The sequence below is a fragment of the Typopeltis vanoorti genome, chromosome 16 (assembly GCF_054136105.1).
Source record: "Typopeltis vanoorti isolate ZY-2024b chromosome 16, IOZ_Tvanoo_1.0, whole genome shotgun sequence".
NCBI classification, from domain to species: Eukaryota; Metazoa; Arthropoda; class Arachnida; order Uropygi; family Thelyphonidae; genus Typopeltis; species Typopeltis vanoorti.
Window position 1 is genome coordinate 53,343,470 of NC_143564.1, and position 20,848 is coordinate 53,364,317.

At 36.2% G+C, this 20,848-nt stretch overlaps 1 protein-coding gene across 5 annotated transcripts in view; it reads right to left on the bottom strand.

Moving 5' to 3' along the window:
- The window catches only part of Kap3 (kinesin associated protein 3), a 319,643-nt gene that overhangs the window by 165,587 nt on the left and 133,208 nt on the right, over nt 1–20,848 (bottom strand). For all 5 annotated transcript variants that reach the window (XR_016549579.1, XM_090406062.1, XM_090406060.1 and 2 more), the window contains one exon: nt 902–1,080. Coding sequence is in view for 4 of the 5 variants with exons in the window: in XM_090406062.1 (XP_090262188.1) it covers nt 902–1,080 (179 nt within the window). In the remaining variant the exon portion in view is untranslated. The remainder of the gene's footprint in view (nt 1–901; nt 1,081–20,848) is intronic.

Below are 20,848 nucleotides of genomic sequence, written 5' to 3' on the forward strand. Positions count from 1 at the left end.
GGTGGATATCAGATGCTCTAATGGCACTCAATCACATGAACTGTTTAATGACTAATATTGGCAGCCTGATAACACTGATCTCTCACATGGATTTTCAGTGCTTTGCATTATTCAACAAAAAGAGAGATGTTGGTTTAATTTTTGCAACACAGTATATATTAAGACTTCTTCTTCAACCTTTTGGTTCTGTCCACTGCTGGACGAAGATCTTCCCCATGATTTTCCAGACCACTGGGTTTTCTGCCTCTCCCATCCATCTCGCTCCTGCAATTTGTTCCAGTTCATCCCTCCACCTTCTTCTCGGTCTTCCTCTTTGTCTTGCTCCATCCATTGGTCTCCACTCTGTTGTTTTTCTAGTCTATCTCCCGTCACTGCATCTGGCAATATAGCCAGCCCATCTCAACTTAGCCTGTTTAATGTATTTTACAATATCCATTACACCTGTTTGAGATCTTATCCAGGTATTTGTCTTCCTAACTCTCAATGTTATTTTTAGCATACTTCTTTCCATGCGATGTTGTGTTGTTCTCAGCTTTTTGTTTAGGGCTTCTGTTAATGTTTCTCCTCCGCACGTTAGGACAGGAAGTATGCACTGGTCGAAAGCTTTCCTTTTTAGACTCATAATGATGTCACTTCTGAATATGTCTCTCATTTTCATATAAGCAATCCATCCAAGGTGAATTCTTCGTTCAATCTCTTTTCTTTGGTAATCCTCAAAGGATAACAATTGGACCAAATATATATATGAAGTAACTTGTTCTATTTCATGGTTTTCAACTTTGACAGTTCTATGGTTTATGTATTTGTTCGTCATTATTTTTGTTTTTTCAATATTATTTTGCAATATTAAAACTATTCAAAGCAAATTCAAGAATAATGAAAAAGATTTCACACTGCTTACCATTTCATTCTTATTTTCAACAAAAACTGACAATTTCTTAAGGAATGAGACTACAAGGATCAACAGCTCTGGTAATTCTCGATCTAGACTTTTTATGAGAAGTGGAATAATACCTCTGTTAACCATTTTTACTTCTACTTTTGTATCTTCGGCAATATTCAATAAAAGGTAATATGATACTAGAAAAGCAGAGAAAGTATTATTTTAATATACTGAAACTTGAAAATCTTGACAACACATTTAAAATTGAATAAATTCTCATGGCATTTTGCCTGTTTAACTTTATTACTGAACTTTAAATACTGTATTCTAAAGTTATTATTATTTCATGGGCATCTCCATGAAGTCCAAAAACTCATTAACGGGCTTCACTAACCAATAACTATCATTTGTACAATACCTTTCATATTTCTCTTTAAACGCATTCATTGACAAGGTGTGAATGACACTGACAACCCATTCCATTCATACAGTACTGTCTTGAAGCAAAAAATCAAGTCCTTACACCTTTACTAACAAACACTAACTAAATTTCAGGAATGATCTGTGTTATCCCTCCCACTCTAGTCATGTACTGAAAAATTCCTCTGTATCAAGTATAAAAACATTTTAATAAATTATGTGTCTAAAAACATCCTCTCTTTTCTGCCTATGAACTAGTTTTTGCAACCCACATTCACTTCTAGATCCTCTCTACCACTTCCTCATTCTCAAGAAACCAAACTCAGATGACCAGATCGGCACACAGTAGTATCCAGATGTGGCAATATTGAAGCCTTATAAATAATTATAACAATAACCTTTGCTTGTCAATATGTTCTTCAATAACCAGGTAATTATATGAGTTACTTTAGCCACTATTGCAATATAACCCTCTAAACTCAATGTCAATGAGCCCAAAAGCCTCAACAATTTCCTGCAATTCAGTTCTATGAAAGTAGTAACCAGCTTGTACCTTTTTTTTTTCCCATCACAAAATATATAAATTTACACTTGCTATCTTTCTCCTTTGCCACTACTGTCCCATTTAAATCATCCTGCAAGATACATCACATTTAAAGACTACTGCTTTCCAGTTCAGCATCATCAGCAAACAACTGAATATTTCCATTTAGATCATTTCTGATATTATCATTATTATATTATTAATGTGGCTTGAGTACAGAGCCTTGAGCATACTACTAGTCAGTCACATTATCCTACATAAATTACCCTTCTATCAGCTATCCTCCTATGGATAGCTGATAGAAGGGTAAGTCCACATCACCAGCTGCATATCCATTATTATTTTCTCCAATTTATGTAACAGTTCCATGCAACATCCTGTCAAATGCCTTCGCAAAGTTCAACATATCACTGTATAGCCATTCCCTTTATCCAACTCAAGTGTCACTTTATAACAGAAAAATGAGTAAATTACTGAGGCATAAGAAAACATATTTCTTTCTGAAATAGAATTACATGGTAATGAGAGAGTTAAACATCTAACTGACTAAGGTTAATTAAAGTAGAGATATTTCGGTACACATATCATGAACCATCTATACCCCGAAATTCAAAAATCAAACAACAATGAAAGTACAAGTACACGAAGAATGGAGTCTTTTCTTGTGTCATGAGACAACCAGGTAAAAAAATATTTTTCTTTATAATAATTTCCCAGTTTTGGCATGGAGAGTCCATCATTAATGTTGAGATTAAAGGGATGATGATGGACTTCAGTACTTTCTTTAAAAAGATATTCATATTTTATGGGAACATTTGTATAACATCTGTATACCCAGAGGAGCCTGTGGTCGTGATATCTGTAATTCCATTCAGCTAGACCCAATTTGTTATGCTTCCTGGAGACAATGTAGGGCTGATGTTCAGAGATGCATTTAGAAACAGATTTGTTTATTCAAAATGGAATAACAAGCAGATGCATAGGACTGAATATACTCCAGGTAGCAACAGCAGTTGAACTGTATCTTTTGGAGATAGTAACATAGAGCTGATGATTTCTTAAAATTCACATGACAAGAAAAGGATAGATAAAATTTATTAAACAGTCATATATTTTGACCTGAAATGTATGGCTTTTTACATATTTTACATATTACAGTTTTACATATTACAACAGCCACTTAACACATGTTTTAAAGGTTATAAAGGTTAGTTTCATCACATGATGCACACACAAATTAAATTTCTGTAATTGTTAATCCAAAGTTATTACTTTGTATTTATTACTTTGTAGTTATTTAATAAAGTGCAAATAGTATAAGAAAATAGAAATAATGTTTAATTTGACCATTCAACCTCATATGAAATTATCAAGAGATGACTAAATGGTCATTTCTTTCTTCTATTCATAAAGCTTCTTAATAACAGGCTAAAAACACCATCTATTTCTCTTTGAAAACATTGAGGCATTGTATCCGTCCTCCAATTGCTCTATCTATCCTCATATTTACATTATAAATGGCTTTGCTGCATTATCCAGACATTTTCATCATGAAAAGCATTACATCATGAAAACATCACATTCTAGAGTGTTGCACGCACAAATAGCAAGAACTTATGGTTAAAGACATTTTTAATGCCTACCACAATATAAAAATCAACTTTGAAAACTTCTAAATATGTAGCAGGACACGTTATGTACATCATGGTACAGAATTTTTTAAATATAATTATCAGATAACCTAGATATATTTTTTTAATTTATAATTTTCATCTCTAGATTCATTTTGGTGTGGTTATGTATTGGTTCACTTTTTCTAGTCATTCAAATGGAAAAAGGAACAAGTACACAAAGACACTAAAAATTATTAGTGTTGATATAATCCATGTTCAGCAGTAAAGAATGCACACATATATACCACATAAGCTGCTGCCTTGCAGATCACTGCTGTTAGGTGGTGTGCCAGTAATGTACACGCAGTAAGTGAAATAAGCGGGATGTAGGTAGCGCGATCACGCTACCTACATCCTGCTAGAACACGACCCTACAAAAACACAAGTTAAGAAACTAAAAATCTTACTCAAAAAAGTATCTTCCTGGCCCCCTGACATCACGAAAAAACTTAAACCTTTCTGCTCCCGTCCCCCTCGAATATACGGTTTACCAAAAATCCACAAACCCAATTCCCCACTCAGGCCTATAGTAGATGCCACCAATGTACCTTGCTATAGACTATCTAAACAGTTGGCCAACTCTCTGATCCCCCTCACCGGAAGGTCCCCTTCCTATATAAAAAACTCGACCCACTTTAAAGCCCTCACAGAAAATTTAACCTTGAATAAGACAGACATATTGGTAAGCTTTGATATCTCCTCTTTGTTTACCAATATTCCCTTAATTGACACCTTATCTCTCTTAGAAAACGTTTTTCCCTCTGACATCTTAGATCTCTTTTCCTTTGCCATTAACTCTGGGTATTTCTCTTGGAACAAAAAAATCTACAAGCAGATAGAGGGAACTGCCATGGGTTCCCCCCCTCTCACCCCCCCCCCTTGCCAATTTCTATATGGAAGATTTCGAAAAACGAGCCATAGACTCAGCCCCACTCAAACCTTCTATCTGGCTAAGATATGTAGATGATGTGTTCTCTATTTGGCCTCATGGCCCAGACACGTTAGACTCCTTCCTCAGTCATCTCAATAGTCTACATCCAAGAATCCAGTTCACTATGGAAAAGGAAAAGAACAATTGTTTACCCTTCCGAGACACCTTAGTCACACACCTGCCTAATGATACACTTATCTTCACCGTATACAGAAAACCCACACACACAGGCAGATACATTCACAAACACTCCCACCACCACCCCTCTCAACAATATGGCATTATTAAAACTCTTACCAAGAGCACCCACAATCTTTGTTCCAGTGGAACCGCCCTCACTACTGAGCTTAACCACATACACAGCACTTTCCTCTCCAATGGCTACAGCGATCACAGTATCAAAAAAATAATCCTCCCCATTCCCCATCCTTCTCGTCAACAAGAATTTAAAAATGCCATCACCATACCCTACATCCATGGCACATCCGAAAAAATAGCCAAGATACTAAAACAGTACAACCTACACAGAGCATAAGCCCCACTGCAAACTTGCTACCCTTATCCGTTCTACAAAAGATCAGCTCCCTCCTCTCTCTCTGCCTGGAGTTTACAAAGTACTCTGTTCATGTAAGCTGGTGTACTTTGGACAGACAGGCAGATCAGCATCCATGAGTCTAGAGGAACACAAATCTTACATCTTCAAACACAACTATGGCCATTCAGGCTTGGCTGACCATGTTTTGGACACCACCCACAGAGTGTCATGGAAGAAAACAACCATGCTCCACCACAGCAAATTCAAGAAAGAGAGACTATTCTTAGAAGCAGCAGCAGCAGCTCTCAAAAATCAACCAAATCTTAATAAATATGGTTGCATTAAGCTTCCGAAGATTTGGGAAACACTCATCACCAGAGTTCCCACCTTACGTTCCAGGCCACCTACTACTGCCCTTAGAGGACGCTCTACCTAGATAGGACTTTAGTGTCACCCACGTGGTTGGGCTTAGTATTGTTTGTTATTTGTGTATATGTTACATTAATTGTTTTTGTAATCCCTGTAGATGTCCTAGTGACTAGGACGAAATATAGGAAGTATTAAATTCTATTTTAATTCTTTTGAGTGTAAAAAATCAATTAAGCCTCCAACATGATGTCCTCACAGCACTTAAGCCTCTACACACAATTTGTTTTCATAGCCTTCCCAGGATAATTTGTGTAAGTCCAAATTTACATAAGTTTTTTTTGGGGGGGGAGGAGGGATGCATGCATGGTTTTTTTAATATTATTTTGACTTGCATGTGTGCACACATACACACACCTCATTTGATCATAATAGTATATTTTTTTACTTTGCTGTCTTGCAACTGCATACAAGAAAAGCTTCCATTCACCATACACCTTTATTGTAGTTTGATGTTTTAATTTCACATTGTAATGTACTTCACAGGATATGGTTCACAATATGAGTACTGAAATATCTATACTATAATTAACCTAGGTCAATCAAATGTTTAACTGTTCCTAATGTGTAAATCTATTTCAAATTAAATAATCCTACTGCCACTTACTCTGTCAAGTTATGCCCAGGGGGAGTTAATATACATCAGGCTTGCAGGAGGCACTGTCAATGCCACACTTGGAGTCAGAGTACTCCTGTGTGGGAATTGTATTCACAAGTTCTTCTCTCCTAGTTAGCATAAAAAATTATATAGTCACTGCAGTTAGAATAAAAGCCCCCACAAAAACTAACAAAAAAAAAAATTCAAAAAAATATCAAAATGCAACAAAAAAATGCAAACAATTCTGGGGAGGGGTAGAAACTTCAACATTGACTTTACTAACATTCAGGGTCTCAATACTAAACATCAATGACATGCATCCCCCGCTCAGAGGAATTCATCCACTAGAATTACAGCTTGCCTCAACTTTCTACATTACATCATGTAAGCTGCCTTCCAGAAGAAGGGCAGAACATGTGCTTTTGTCAAGCCTAATATCCCATTCCAAAAGTTATTAGACTGGAATCCACTTTTATATGCACTAATGTGCTTCAGTTCATTATGTTGGCTTCATTTGCTGATTTTACTGTTGTTCTTTTTTTAATTCCATATGAATATACTGACCTTTTGGAGCTGATTCTACAGTCTCATTATTCAAACAAAGAGGTAATCTTCCTTGGAGATTTCAACATTAAGAAATTACACTGTGTCTCCTTCACATATCCACCAGTAATGATTTAATGCAAATCATTCACCCAGCAGAATATCATATAATATTATCCTCATCACTTTCCAAATACCAACATTTCTTACCCAGCTCTCCCTCCAAATACATCATCATGTTAGCTCTCTCCTCCTCCTGGCAGCTCTAACTTTTCCATATTTCTTTTTCTACAGATAATCCTTATTCAAGCATTTCTCAGCCTCATATCCTATATCATTACAATTATGTTAAACAGGATTTCTCTACCTCTTTTTTGCAGTCTAATTATGGGTTCCATCCTTCTGATCTAAGAACTTGCTTCTTCTATCAAATAACTGAAATTATTCTAGCTGGAATCAGTGCCTTTATTCCTCAGTCCCCTCAAAATCTCCACCCCTTTTCATGGCCTGATTCTCCAATAAATGTGCCAAGCAGTACAAGATAAATATTCAGCATACATTGAACAGAACAAGTTAAAAACTTCAGCTTCTCATACAGCTTAAACTATAGCCCATAGAAAAAATTGCAAAGACTGTGTCAAGGCCAAATGCACTAATGCTTGTCTCCTACTCATATGGCATTCAAACTTCTAGTCTCTCACAAAGGTTGTTGGACAAAGCTTCTACCATGTTATGGTTCCACCTCTGAAACATTCTGATGAGTCATAACATTCATAACATGTTTCAAACATAAGGTGGACCTCTTGGAATCAGATTTTCCTCCAAGTCTTGTTAAGACAACCAAGGCAAATCTTATCCCTGCATTCTGCTATCTATCCAATGGCATGCCTCCTATGCTGTTTTATCAGGACATTAGAAAAATACTCAAGACACTTGATATTAATAAGTCCTCTAGTCCAAATGGCATCAATCAAGTTCTGCTCAAAACTTGTGCTCAAAATTCACACCCATTCTGTAAGTTCTCAAACTCATCTGGCATCTAAAAAACAACATAGAAACAAGCCTATATCTGGAATGTCACTAAAATGAAAATAAAAGTCAGCCCAACTATTATCCCATTGCCTTCTCTCAAAATGAAGAAGGTCAATAACTAGCTTCTTCACTATCTAGAAACCTATCAGTCAGCGATCACCAATATGGATTCTGCCATCCTTGTCCCCACAGCAGACACAGGACATGAAAAGATCTGGAGAAACTCACAGTCACTCTCGATCTTTTCCAGACATTTGACTATATCTAACATCAAACTTTTCTTACCAAGCTATGTGATGAACTCCCACCAGCCCTTTTTTTGTGAATGGAGTGTCAGTTTCCTCTATTTATGTACTGCATGACAAGGTTAATGGCTTTCATCAGATTTCTGTCTTTTTTTTGTTTTTCACCAATACTGGAGTACCATACATTCCCCCTTTACATTAATGACTCTCTCCCTGATTTCAAATCCTATCCATAATTTTGCTGATGACAGCACTCTTTCCATTCCTCCTCTTCATTCAAGAAACCCTGTAATACTCAAATGCTTCAAAATCTTCCATAAACAAAGTCTTAAATACTGATTTCCCCACCATTTTCAAGCGTGGCAAAGATAATATAGTGAATTTCAATGCTACCAAAACAGTCCTGTCTTATTAACTAGAGGAAAGATCCAACTTCACTCCCCTCTTACTTCTGATAATGTTCAAATTTCTGGTCAAGATCAGTTTTCTTATCTTGTTCTGATTTTCACATGGAGCTTATCCTGGCATAAATATATTATATGTTATAACCCATAGTCTCTAAAAAACTTAGTGTTCTTTTTAGTTCAAAACACTACTTATCTCTTGCCCAGCTCCTAAAACTAGAAATCTAAAATCCAACTGACCATAGAATACTGTTCTTACATTACGGGTGGTGCACAATCAAAACCTTCTTATAAATTCTTGATTGTATATATATACAAAAGAGAGAAAATCTGCCCATAAGTGACATGGCTCTCTCTCTCTCGCTCACACACACACAGACTCCCAACAGTCGCTTCCTCATAGGCACTGTCTGCATTATGCTTTTAAAAGGTACCTTCATGGGCAGAACTGGCCACTATATTTTTTCTGCTTTTCTCTCATTCTAAATCTAAAAGAAAAACATGAACAGCCATAGTTAACAGTCAACACCTATGCAGAGTACGACTCCAACTTCTCATCCTCTTCCTTCATTCTATCTACCTCTGTTCTTTAAAGCAGCTGTCCCCATACATTTTTCCCAATGAATACAACCCCAGCTTTTCAAGATAGCCATTTATAGATCTCTTCTTTCTCCTTAACTTCTTGCCCACACACACATTATATCTCTTATGTGCAGCATTTTTTTTAAAAAAAAGGGAGGGGGGGGATGTGAGTGAAATAGAACAAAATTTGAATGATAACAAAGTTTCTGTCGTGAAAGATAATGCACTTAAACATGTACTATCTTTCATGACATTGCATGGACAAATCATAAGCTTGGGCAAGTGGAGAAACGTGACCGGCAGAGAAAAGAAAGAAAGAGAGGTGAAAGGGAAGAGAAATGAAAAAAAAGTAAGATAAAGTGAAAATAAGAGGGAGAGAAGAAGAGTTGAAAAGGAAGAGAAAAGAGAATATGACAAAGAAAGAGAGGGAGGGGGAAGAGAGTATGACAAAACAAAGTGCATTCCATGATAAGAAGCATACCTGACAATAACATGATGAAACCATGTTTTGCAGACAAAGTATTAGTGATGATGTTAGAATACAATGAAGGAAAGTGAAAAATCAAATTATTTTGGTAAGTACAAATGATTTGAAAGATGACAAGTATGAAATGAGATAAGAGAAAGGAAAAAAAAAACTGGATGAAACCATAAAGAAGGGGGAAGAGAGAAAGTCTGTTATTGCAGACTGCAAAAAGTGAATTAAGAGAAGGGGGGTCCAAGATTACAAATAAGTCAATGCATAGGTTGTGCAGGAATAATGATGCATAGTTTGTAAATGTATGGAGTGAGTTTGAGAGTCAGAAATGACATGGATATCACTTGGGGATTATACTTGAACAGATTTGGAGTTAGGGGTCTAGAGAAAACAATGCCCAGTGAGAGAATGAAAGTGCAAATTCAAGAAACTAGGCTATTGGGGGAGTGGGTGATGAAGTTGAGTGTAGGTGTGTGGCATAACTGAGAAAAATTAGTTTCTAAGGTCTCAATTTGAGTTGGATATCTGTTCAATATCTGTTCGATTTCTGCTCAGGACATGGACTGGTTATTACTAACACCATGTTTCAACATAAAAATGTTGGAACATGGTGTTAGTAATAACACCATGTTTCAACACAGTGAGAAAAGTCTCATTGACTATGTTATTGTTGATAGTGATGTTTTCTCCCTGGTGCAGGACACCAGAGTGGACAGAGGATTTGAAATTGGAAGTGATCACTATTTAGTCTTGAGCAGGATAAAATTCAATTTCATATTGAAAAGAATAACATGTAAGAAAGTTTTAAAGCGAATAAAAGTTGAGCAGCTCTCAGATGTGAACTGTAGACTAAAATACAGAAAGATTATTGAAAATAAAATGAAACAGTTTGAGAACAGGAATCAAACCTTGGAGATTCAGTGGCAAACTCTGAAGAAAATATTGATTGATTCTGCCAGAGAGGCATGTGGTGAGGTTGTGTGCAAGGATAAAAAAATCAGAACTCCCTGGTGGACACAGGAAGTTAAAGAGGCAGTGAAGGAAAAGAAGAACGCATATCAAAAGTTCCTGGCAAATAAGTCGGCTTTTACTCTTACAGAATACAGAGACAACTGTAAGAAAGCTAAACAGTGTGTAAAACTAGCTAAACAAAAGTCATGGGAGGACTTTGGCAAGAATATAGAAAATAAATATCAAGAAGGTGGCAAAATATTCTGGAGGTTGTTGAAGAAGCTTAGGAATGGAGGAAAGAGTGCTGTAAAAGGAGTTAGAGATGATAAAGGTGAGATGAAAAGAGGAGAAAAAGATATCCTTGAAGTATGGAGTAATTACTTTGAAAAACTGCTAAATGAAACAAGCAGTGATGACAGCACAGTGATAAAAAGCACTGACCAGACAAGCAGTCAGGAATACATATCCATACTTGAAGTAGAAAAAGCCATCAAAGGCTTGAAATGTGGAAAGGCAGCAGGAGTAGATGATATTCGACCAGAAATGCTGAAGTATGGTGGTATAAAAGTCTTACTGGCTGCACTGCATAGTTCAGAAAGCCTGGACAGAGGGACGAATTCCCGATGAGTGGAGTAGAGCTCTCATAGTTCCCATATAAAAAGGGAAATAAAACTGAATGTGAGGATTACAGAGGCATTTCCCTACTGAGTGTTCCTGGCAAGATCTATGCAAGTATACTTGAGAAACGGTTGAGAAGAATTGTGGAAGAAAAGCTTGCTGAAGAACAAGCTGGATTCAGGCCAAATAGAGGCTGTCAGGATCAGATCTTCACTTTACAACAAATAGTCGAGAAAGCATGGGAATATAACAAAGATCTGTATTTAAGTTATGTCGATCTGGAAAAGGCATATGACAAGGTGCCAAGAGAGAAGCTATTCAATACGCTACAGTTATATGGTGTCAATGGGGCATTATATCAAGCAATACTTAGTCTTTATTTGAGTTGTAAGTCAGCAGTTAGAATTGAAGGAAGTACAGGAAGATGGTTTAATGTTAAATCTGGTGTGAGACAAGGATGTACATTATCCCCTCTGTTATTCATTATCTATATGGATCACATTATGAAGGAAAGTGGTATTAAACATGATATCAAAATTGGAGATGTTAATGTCAGCTCTTTGCTTTATGCGGATGATGTTATACTTCTAAATAAATCCGCTACAAGTCTGCAAGATTCTCTGACTAAATTCAATTGCTGTTGTAATAGATATGGTATGAAGGTCAGCAATAAAAAGACAAAGACAATGAAAATAGGCAGAATCATTGAAAATGTCAACTGTGTTGTGAATGGAGAACCTGTGGAACAAGTAAAACATTTCAGCTACTTAGGCACGATTTTTACTGAAGATGGTAAATGAAATATAGAAATAGACAACAGAATCAGCAAAGCTGGTATGGTGGGAAGTCAACTGAATAAATTCATATGGAATAAGAGAGAAATTAGTCGGAACACTAAATTAGCTGTATACAAGACCGGGTTCAAACCAATTTTAACTTATGGATCTGAGAGCTGGGTCAGAAGTAAAACACTTGACCAAAGACTAGAGACCGCAGATATGAGAGTCCTGAGAAAGATTAGAAGCGTGAACAGATGGCATCAATGGCAATATCATATTAAAAATGAGGATATTAGGAAAGAACTTGAAATTGTCAGCATCCAGGAATGCGTTAGCAGAGCTAATCTCAGGTGGTATGGTCACTTAAATAGAATGGGAGAGGAAAGATTAGCAAAACAAGTGTTCTCTGCCAGGTTGGCAGGAAAACGACCCAGAGGAAGACCAAGATATAGGTGGATTGATATGGTACAAAGTGCCTTAGATGACAGAAATATAAGATCTGATAATGTTGGAGTCTTGACAAGTAACAGACTGATTTGGAGGAAAATTGTAGATAGGAAGTTAGTAATGATGTAATTTTTTCATGTAGTACTGTCATATCCTGTACACCCCTTGCGGGTACATGGCAGGAATTTGATGATGATGATGATGATGGTCTCAATTTGAATAGGAAAATTATAACATGCAAGGAGAGATGAGGGCACAAGGAATTTTGTAATTCATAGATACTAATGTCAGAAAAATCAGGAAAATAAGAGTGAGGAGGGTTTAGCACTGATTAGTTCTACTTTGCCAGAAATTATGACATTAGTAAGAACTGGATAGCACAGGTTGATATAATTACAGGAAAAGAATGTAAGGAGGGATATTGCATTTTCAGGAAGAATGGACAGAAGAGGAAAGGCATATTGCTCATAGTGGCAGAAGAAATCGAACCAACAAGTGTAGAAGTTCAGTTTGCTTGTTTTTGGTTTAATTACGCAAGGAGAGCTATATAGTCATGCTGTGCTAGTACACAAAGTAATAAATAAGTGGCATATATAGCTCTAAAAATGTGATGAAACATGTCTTAGCAGTTATACAATAAGAGACAGATAAAAGAGCATAAACAGACTCATTTTAGAAATTATGGACTTTACAACCATGTTATAAAAAACTTTTAATTTTCCAGCGTTTCGATCCTCATCTGCAGCATATACAAACATACAGGGCAAGCTGAGTTACATTACATACAGTAAGCAACTTATGGATCTGAGAGCTGGGTCAGAAGTAAAACACTTGACCAAAGATTAGAGACCACAGATATGAGAGTCCTGAGAAAGATTATAGGCATGAACAGATGGCATCAATGGCAATATCATATTAAAAACGAGGATATTAGGAAAGAACTTGACATTGTCAGCATCCAGGAATGCGTTAGCAGAGCTAATCTCAGGTGGTATGCTCAGCTAAACAGAATCGACAAAGAAAGATTAGCAAAACAAGTGTTCTCTGCCAGGTTGGCAGCAAAACGACCCAGAGGAAGACCAAGATATAGGTGGATTGATACAGTACAAAGTACCTTAGATGATAGAAATATAAGATCTGATAATGTTGGAGTCTTGACAAGTAACAGACTGATCTGAAGGAAAATTGTAGATAGGAAGTTAGTAATGATGTAAGTTTTTTCACATAGTACTATCATATTCTGTACTCCCCTTGAGGGTACATGGCAGGAATTTGATGATGATGATGATGATGATGACAGTAAGCCAGAGAAACAATGATTTGATCACAGGTTATTCTACTGGCATGACCTCTAGTGAAAAAAAAAAAATTTAATTATTTAGAAACTACATCAAGCTAAATTCTATTTATGATAACATGAACACTTTTTCTTATAGATAGTTTTCTTTCAGTAACAATGATGTCCTATTTTTAGCATTACAATTGTTATTTTTGATTTAGGATCCTGGATTATCTACAGTCCTGTTTATAGTTACTCTTAGAGAGGAAGGTTCCATGGGTCGTATATGTGCCTTCCATATGTTTTGGGATTTTTAGACCATCATTATTGTTCACATTGGGGTGGTTGATAATAATCTCACAGGCTTTCTTAAATTTGCGTTCATACCATGTTTTGGTGTGATGTAGACAACTAGTGCTTTTCCAGTCAATTCTATGTAAGGTGTTCAAGGGCACGATCAAAAAGGCCAGCTTCACCATAATTATTATATTTAATGTGATGTTTATGTTCTTTTTTTCTGATAGGAATTGTGCATCCTGTTTCCCCTGTATATATGGTATGTTACAGGTGCACTAAATACAGTAAGTACAAAAGATCTGAAAGATGACAAGCATGAAATGAAATAAGAGGGGGAAAAAAAAAAACTGGATGAAACCATAAAGAAGAGGGAAGAGAGAAAGTCTGTTATTGCAAACTGCAAAAAGCGAATTAAGAGAAGGGGGACTAGTTTACAAATGAGTCAATGCATAGGCTGTGCAGGTGGAATGATGCATAGTTTGTAAATGTATGGAATGAGTTTGACATGGAGTGAGTATGGAGGGTTGGCCAATGGAGGGAGTGGGTCTTTGGATGAGTTGAGTAAGCTTTTTAATTTTGTAGGAGGTTTAAAGGTGGCTTTCAGGTTGTATTTTTTGTAGTATTCTGTTTATTTTATCTGATGTCCCTTTAATATAAGGAATGGTTATAGTTTTATTGTAGTTTGGTTGTCTTTGTTTTTTATTGAGGTCATGTAAAGAATTTTGTTAATAGTGTTTTGGCTGTAACCATTTTTTTGAAAAGTATCGCTGATAACTTTAAATTCATCTTTCAGTGCATGTTCACTGGAACAGATCTTCAGAGCCCTGTTTTTTAGAGTATTAATGACACCTAGTTTTTGTGTTGGGTCGTGGTAGGAGTTTATGTGTATATATTGGCCAGTATGTGTTGGTTTCCGGCAAACAGTGAAGGAAAAATTGCCAGAAGGAAGACGTGCGACAAGTGTATCTAGAAATGGAAGTGTGTTCTATTTTTCAATCTCAGTTGTGAACTGTATGTGTTTATGTTGTTTGTTTAGGTGGCTAAGGAATATGTCTAGTGTCTGGCGGCAATGGAACCAGATCGTGAAAACATCGTCAACGTATCTAAGCCACACTGTAGGTTTTAAAGGAGAGGAATAAGCTGTATAACTGAGAGGAGACCTCCACATAGTCTTTAAAGGAATATGGAGAACCAACCAGGGGTTCTGACCTCATGTCCAATCCTCACCTTCTCGTGGTGCTCCCTGTTGGGTATCTACCTGGATACAATGAACGAGGATGGGCTGGCAATTTTGGATTTAGCCAACCAAATTGTATTCCTATTGGTTAAACCAAAATACAAAATGATGGTACAACATGACAAAATTTCATGCCGGCTGAGGCTTCGCCTTGTTAAACAAGGCCCCCGTTGTTTTCGCCAGGGAACCAGGGCAAACAGCGAAAAGTCAGCTACTGGAACAAATCTGAAAACAAACCCCAACTGAACATCACCAGAGTTAAAGATTGGTACTATCAACATAAGAAGCCAGAATGGCAAAGAAATGGAGCTAGCTGAGGAATTAGATAAGTACCAGATCGACATAATAGAGGTGACTGAAAAAAAAAAAGACAAAAACTGGTGAGATTTTTCTGAGCAATAAATGCAAAATGTTATATTCAAGAAATGACAATCAACGAAAAGAAGGAATAGCCATAGTATTCAACACAAAATACGAGGCTAATCTTCTTGAATGGCAGGCAGTCTCAGGTAGAGTGATGTGGGCAAATATGAGAATGGGGAATTGGACAATGAGACTTATTTATGCCTATGGTCCCACAGAAGGTTCTACTAAGGTAGAAGTGGAGGAATTTTTAATGCTTTAGAGAAAGCAACTGACACAATGAAAAAGGAAAAGATGGACCTTGTTGGGGATCTAAATAGCAGAGTGGGAAATGATTGTCAGGCTTACAAAAATATTTTTGGAAAATTTGGAGAAAAGAGCAAAGCTAATAACAATGGCAAACACTTGTTGGATTTCTGCTCAGGACATGGACTGGTTATTACTAACACCATGTTCCAACATAAAAATGTGCACAAATTCACATGGAGAGAAGAGGCAAGGAATAAGAAAAGTCTCACTGACTATCTTATTGTTGCTAGTGATGTTTTCTACCTGGTACAGGACACCAGAGTGTACAGAGGATTTGAAATTGGAAGTGATCACTATTTAGTCTTGAGCAGGATAAAATTGAATTTCATATTGAAAAGAATGACATGTAAGAAAGTTTTAAAGCGAATAAAAGTTGAGAAGCTCTCAGATGTGAACTGTAGACTAACATATATAAAGATTATTGAAGAAAAAATGAAAGAGTTTGATTACAGGAACCAAACCTTGGAGATTCCGTGGCAAGCTTTGAAGAAAACCCAGATTGATTCAGCTAGAGAAGCATGTGGTGAAGTTATCTGCAAGGATAGAAAAATTAGAACTCCATGGTGGACACAGGAAGTTAAAGAGGCAGTGAAGGAAAAGAAGAAAGCATATCAAAAGTTCCTGGCAAATAAGTCAGCTTGTGGTCTTAGAGAATACAGACACAAATGTAAGAAAGCTAAACAGTGTGTAAAACTAGCTAAACAAATGTCATGGGATGACTTTGGCAAGAACATAGAAAATAAATATCAAGTAGGTGGTAAGATATTCTGGAGGTTGTTGAAGAAGCTTAGAAATGGAGGAAAGAGTGTTGTAAAAGGAGTTAGAGATGATAAAGGTGACAAGAAAATGGGAGAAAAAGATATACTTGAAGTATGGAGTAATTACTTTAAAAATTTGCTAAATGAAACAAGCAATGATGACAGCACAGTGATAAAAAACACTGACCAGGCATGCAGTCAGTAATACATATCCATACTTGAAGTAGAAAAAGCCATCAAAGGGTTGAAATGTGGAAATGCAGCAGGAGTAGATGATATTCGACCAGAAATGCTGAAGTATGGTGGTATAAAAGTCTTACAGTGGCTGCACTGCATCGTTCAGAATGCCTGGACAGAGCGTCGAATTCCGGACGACTGGAGTAGAGCTCTCATAGTACCTATACATACATAAAAAGGGATATAAAACTGAATGTCAGAATTACAGAGGTATATCCATATTGAGTGTTCCTGGTAAGATATATGCAAGTATACTTGAAAAACGGTTGAGAAGAATTGTGGAAGAAAAGCATGGTGAAGAACAAGCTGGATTCAGGTCAAATAGAGGCTGTCAGGATCAGATCTTCACTTTACGACAAATAGTCGTGAAAGCATGGGAATATAACAAAGATCTGTATTTAAGTTTTGTCGATTTGGAAAAGGCATATGACAAGATGCCAAGAGAGAAGCTATTCAATACGCTACAGTTATATGGTGTCAATGGGGCATTATATCAAGCAATACTTAGTCTTTATTTGAGATGTAAATCAGCAGTTAGAATTGATATGAAAATGTCATATCAATTTATTAGAAAATGTCAACTGTGTTGTGAATGGAGAACGTGTGGAACAAGTAAAACATTTCAGCTACTAAGGCACGATTTTTAGTGAAGATGGTAAATTAAATGTGGAAATAGACAATAGAATCAACAGAGCTGGTATGGTAGGAAGTCAAGTGAATAAATTCATATGGAATAAGAGAGAAATTAGTCGGAATACTAAATTAGCTGTATACAAGACAGTATTCAAACCAGTTTTAACTTATGGATCTGAGTCAGAAATAAAACACTTGACCAAAGACTAGAGACTGCAGATATGAGAGTCCTGAGAAAGATTAGAGGCATGAACAGATGGCATCCATGGCAATATCATATTAAAAACTAGAATATTAGGAAACAACTTGACATTGTCAGCATCCAGGAATGCGTTAACAGACTAATCTCAGGTGATATGGTCACTTGAACAGAATGGGCAAGGAACGATTAGTAAAACAAGTGTTCTCTGCCAAGTTGGCAGGAAAACGATCCAAAAGAAGCCTAAGATATAGGTGGATTGATAAGGTACAAAGTGCCTTAGACGACAGAAATATAAGATCTGGTAATGTTGGAGTCTTGACAAGTAACAGACTGATATTGAGGAAAATTGTAGATAGGAAGTTAGTAATGATGTAAATTTTTCATGTAGTACTATCATATCCTGTACACCCCTTGAGGGTACGTGACAGGAATTTGATGATGATGATGGAATGTAAAGCATGTTGCTCAAAATGTTCCATATAAAAGTTAGCAATGGGGGTGGGGGGGGGGATAATGGCAAGCCCAAGGCTGTGTCTTCTTTTTTGTAGGTAGAAAGTTTTGCCATACAAAATAACCAGAACGTGATACATGCGCAAAGAGTGCCGTGATATCCAGAGGGAATTTGTTCTGTAAGAAGGATTGTGTCATTGATTGGGATTCATAAAGAGGGCAGAGCTGTCAAAACTGACTAATAAATCATCTTTTTCTAATGTAATGTCTTTGATAATGTTTATGAAGTGTAGTGTGTTTCTGATATAGGAGGGGAAATGTCCTACCAACTCCTTGAGTGTTGCTGCTAATTTCTTGGCTAAGTGATAATTCGGACTATCTATCCCTTCGACTATCAGCCGGAGTGGTGTGTTTTGTTTGTGAATTTTCTGTAACCCATAAATTCTTGGGGAAAGAGCGTAGTGCGGAAACAGTCTTTTGACCTTATCTTCGGGCCATGTGGTAACTGATCTAAGTAGTTTCTCTGTTTTCTTTTTTATTCTATTGGTTGGGTTGTAGTCAACGAGTTGGTATGTATTATTGTCCGAGAACTAGCAGATTCATTTTTTCTAAATAAGTGGTTTGGTTTAAAATAACGGTGGTACTTCCTTTATCGGCTCTAGTTATTATGATGTTTGAATTTGAATATAGTAATCCAAACAAATTTGAACACCCGTTCAAATCCGAACATCGTAATAACTAGAGCCGATAAAGGAAGTGCCACCATTATTTTAAACCAAACCACATATTTAGAAAAAATTATAAAATAAACAGAATACTACAGAAATACAACCTTTAGAAAAAAAGATAAAATAAACAGAATACTACAAAATACAACCTCAAAGCCACCTCTAAACCTCCTACAAAATTAAAAAGCTTACTCAACTCATCCAAAGACCCACTCCCTCTGCTGGCCTACCTTGGAGTATACTGTATTTATTGCACCTGTAACATATCATATATAGGGGAAACAGGACGCATAATTCCTATCAGACAAAAAGAACATAAACAACACATTAAATATAATAATTATGGTGAAGCTGGCCTTTTTGATCATGCCCTTGAACACCTTCTATAGAATTGACTGGAAAAGCATTAGTTGTCTACATCACACCAAAACATGGCATGAATGCAAATTTAAGAAAGCCTGTGAGATTATTATCATCCACCCCAATCTGAATAATAATGATGGTCTAAAAATCCCAAAACATATGGAAGGCACATATACGACCCATGGAACCTTCCTCTCTAAGAGTAACTATAAACAGGACTATAGATAATCCAGGATCCTAAATCAAAAATAACAATTGTAATGCTAAAAATAGTAACATCATTGTTACTGAAAGAAAACTATCTATAAGAAAGAATGTTAATGTTATCATAAATAGAATTTAGCTTGATGTAGTTTCTAAATAATTAAAAAAAATTTTTTTTTCACTAGAGGTCATGCCAGTAGAATAACCTGTGATCAAATCATTGTTTCTCTAGCTTACTGCACGTAATGTAACTCAGCTTGTCCTGTATATTTGTATATACTCCAGATGATGATCTAATATGAAGATAGAAACGTCGGGAAATTAAAAGTGTTTTATAATACGGTTGTAAAGTCCACACTTTCTAAAATGAATGCTGATCACCGTGCAACACTAAAAGAAAGGAACATAAACCAATATAAAAACATGTAGAAAAAAAAGAATAACAAATATAAAAAATGTGTAGAAAACATGAACGAAAAGAAGTATAAAAAGTTTAAAAAATTCATAAATTAAAGTAATATAAAATAAAAAAGGGACAGAACGGAATGAATCAACTGGTCACATCCAGAAGTAGTAGAAGCATGGTTAGCAAAGTCAGGAAGTCTTATATATATAATATTCATCGAAGCTTGATTTGCTTCCTCAGTCTTAAGTAAAAGGCTGGTTATATTCCACTAATTCAAGCCCTACCCAAGGGCCTATGAGCTGTGATAATATTTTCTGAATATGAATGCTGTGCCAAACAAAGCAGCCTTTTGCAGCTTCCCAATTTTTAATCCATCTAACTCGAGTGCTTCTAGATGATTTTTCAATGTTTTAGGGATGGCACCTAAAACACCTATTATTATGGGAACAACATTTGTTTTCTTTTGCCAGATTCATTCAACTTCGACTTGCAACTCGCGATACTTTGTGATTTTTTCACTTTCTTTGTCGTCATTCCAACTATCTCCTGGTACTGATATTTCAATAAACTGAACACCTTTGTTTTCACTTTTTTCAACCACTGTTATATCAGGTGTATTACATTCCAAGCTTTTGTCAGTCTGCATTTTGAATTCCCAGAGTTTTTTAGCTTCTTCATTCTCAATCACTTTCTGGTGAACTTTATGCTTCCAATAGTCTTTAGATACTTTAATCCCGTACTTGTTACATAAATGCCAGTGAATTATCTTAGCTACATTATCATGCCTTTTACGGTACTGTACTCAATTTCTGCAATTTTGCTGCACCCAGTTATAATGTGGTCTATCGTTTCTTCCTTTTCTTTGCACAATCTACATTTACTGTCTTCTTGAAATTTTTGTATATTTGCCTTCATAACATTGGTTTTAATGGCCTGTTCTTGTGCTACAAAAATTACCAATTCAGTTTCTTTCTTTAGTGCTCCATTTCTCAACCATTGGCAAGTCAAGTTGCTGTCAGCACAGTCCTCTATGCTATGAAGGTATTTTCCATGCAATGCCTTATTTTTCCATTTTTCAGTTCTCACTTTTACTTGGTTTTGTATTCTAATTTTGTTTCCATGAGTTTAAATAAACCCTCTTTCCTTACCTCGATTACAAATTTTTCCGTTGTTTGCTGCAAATAAGCTTTCAGATTTCATTTTTTTTCTTCGATAACTAGCTTTACTTGTAATAATCCTCTGCCTCCTTTTTTGCGTGATATATAGAGCCTATCAATGTAGCTGTGAGGATTG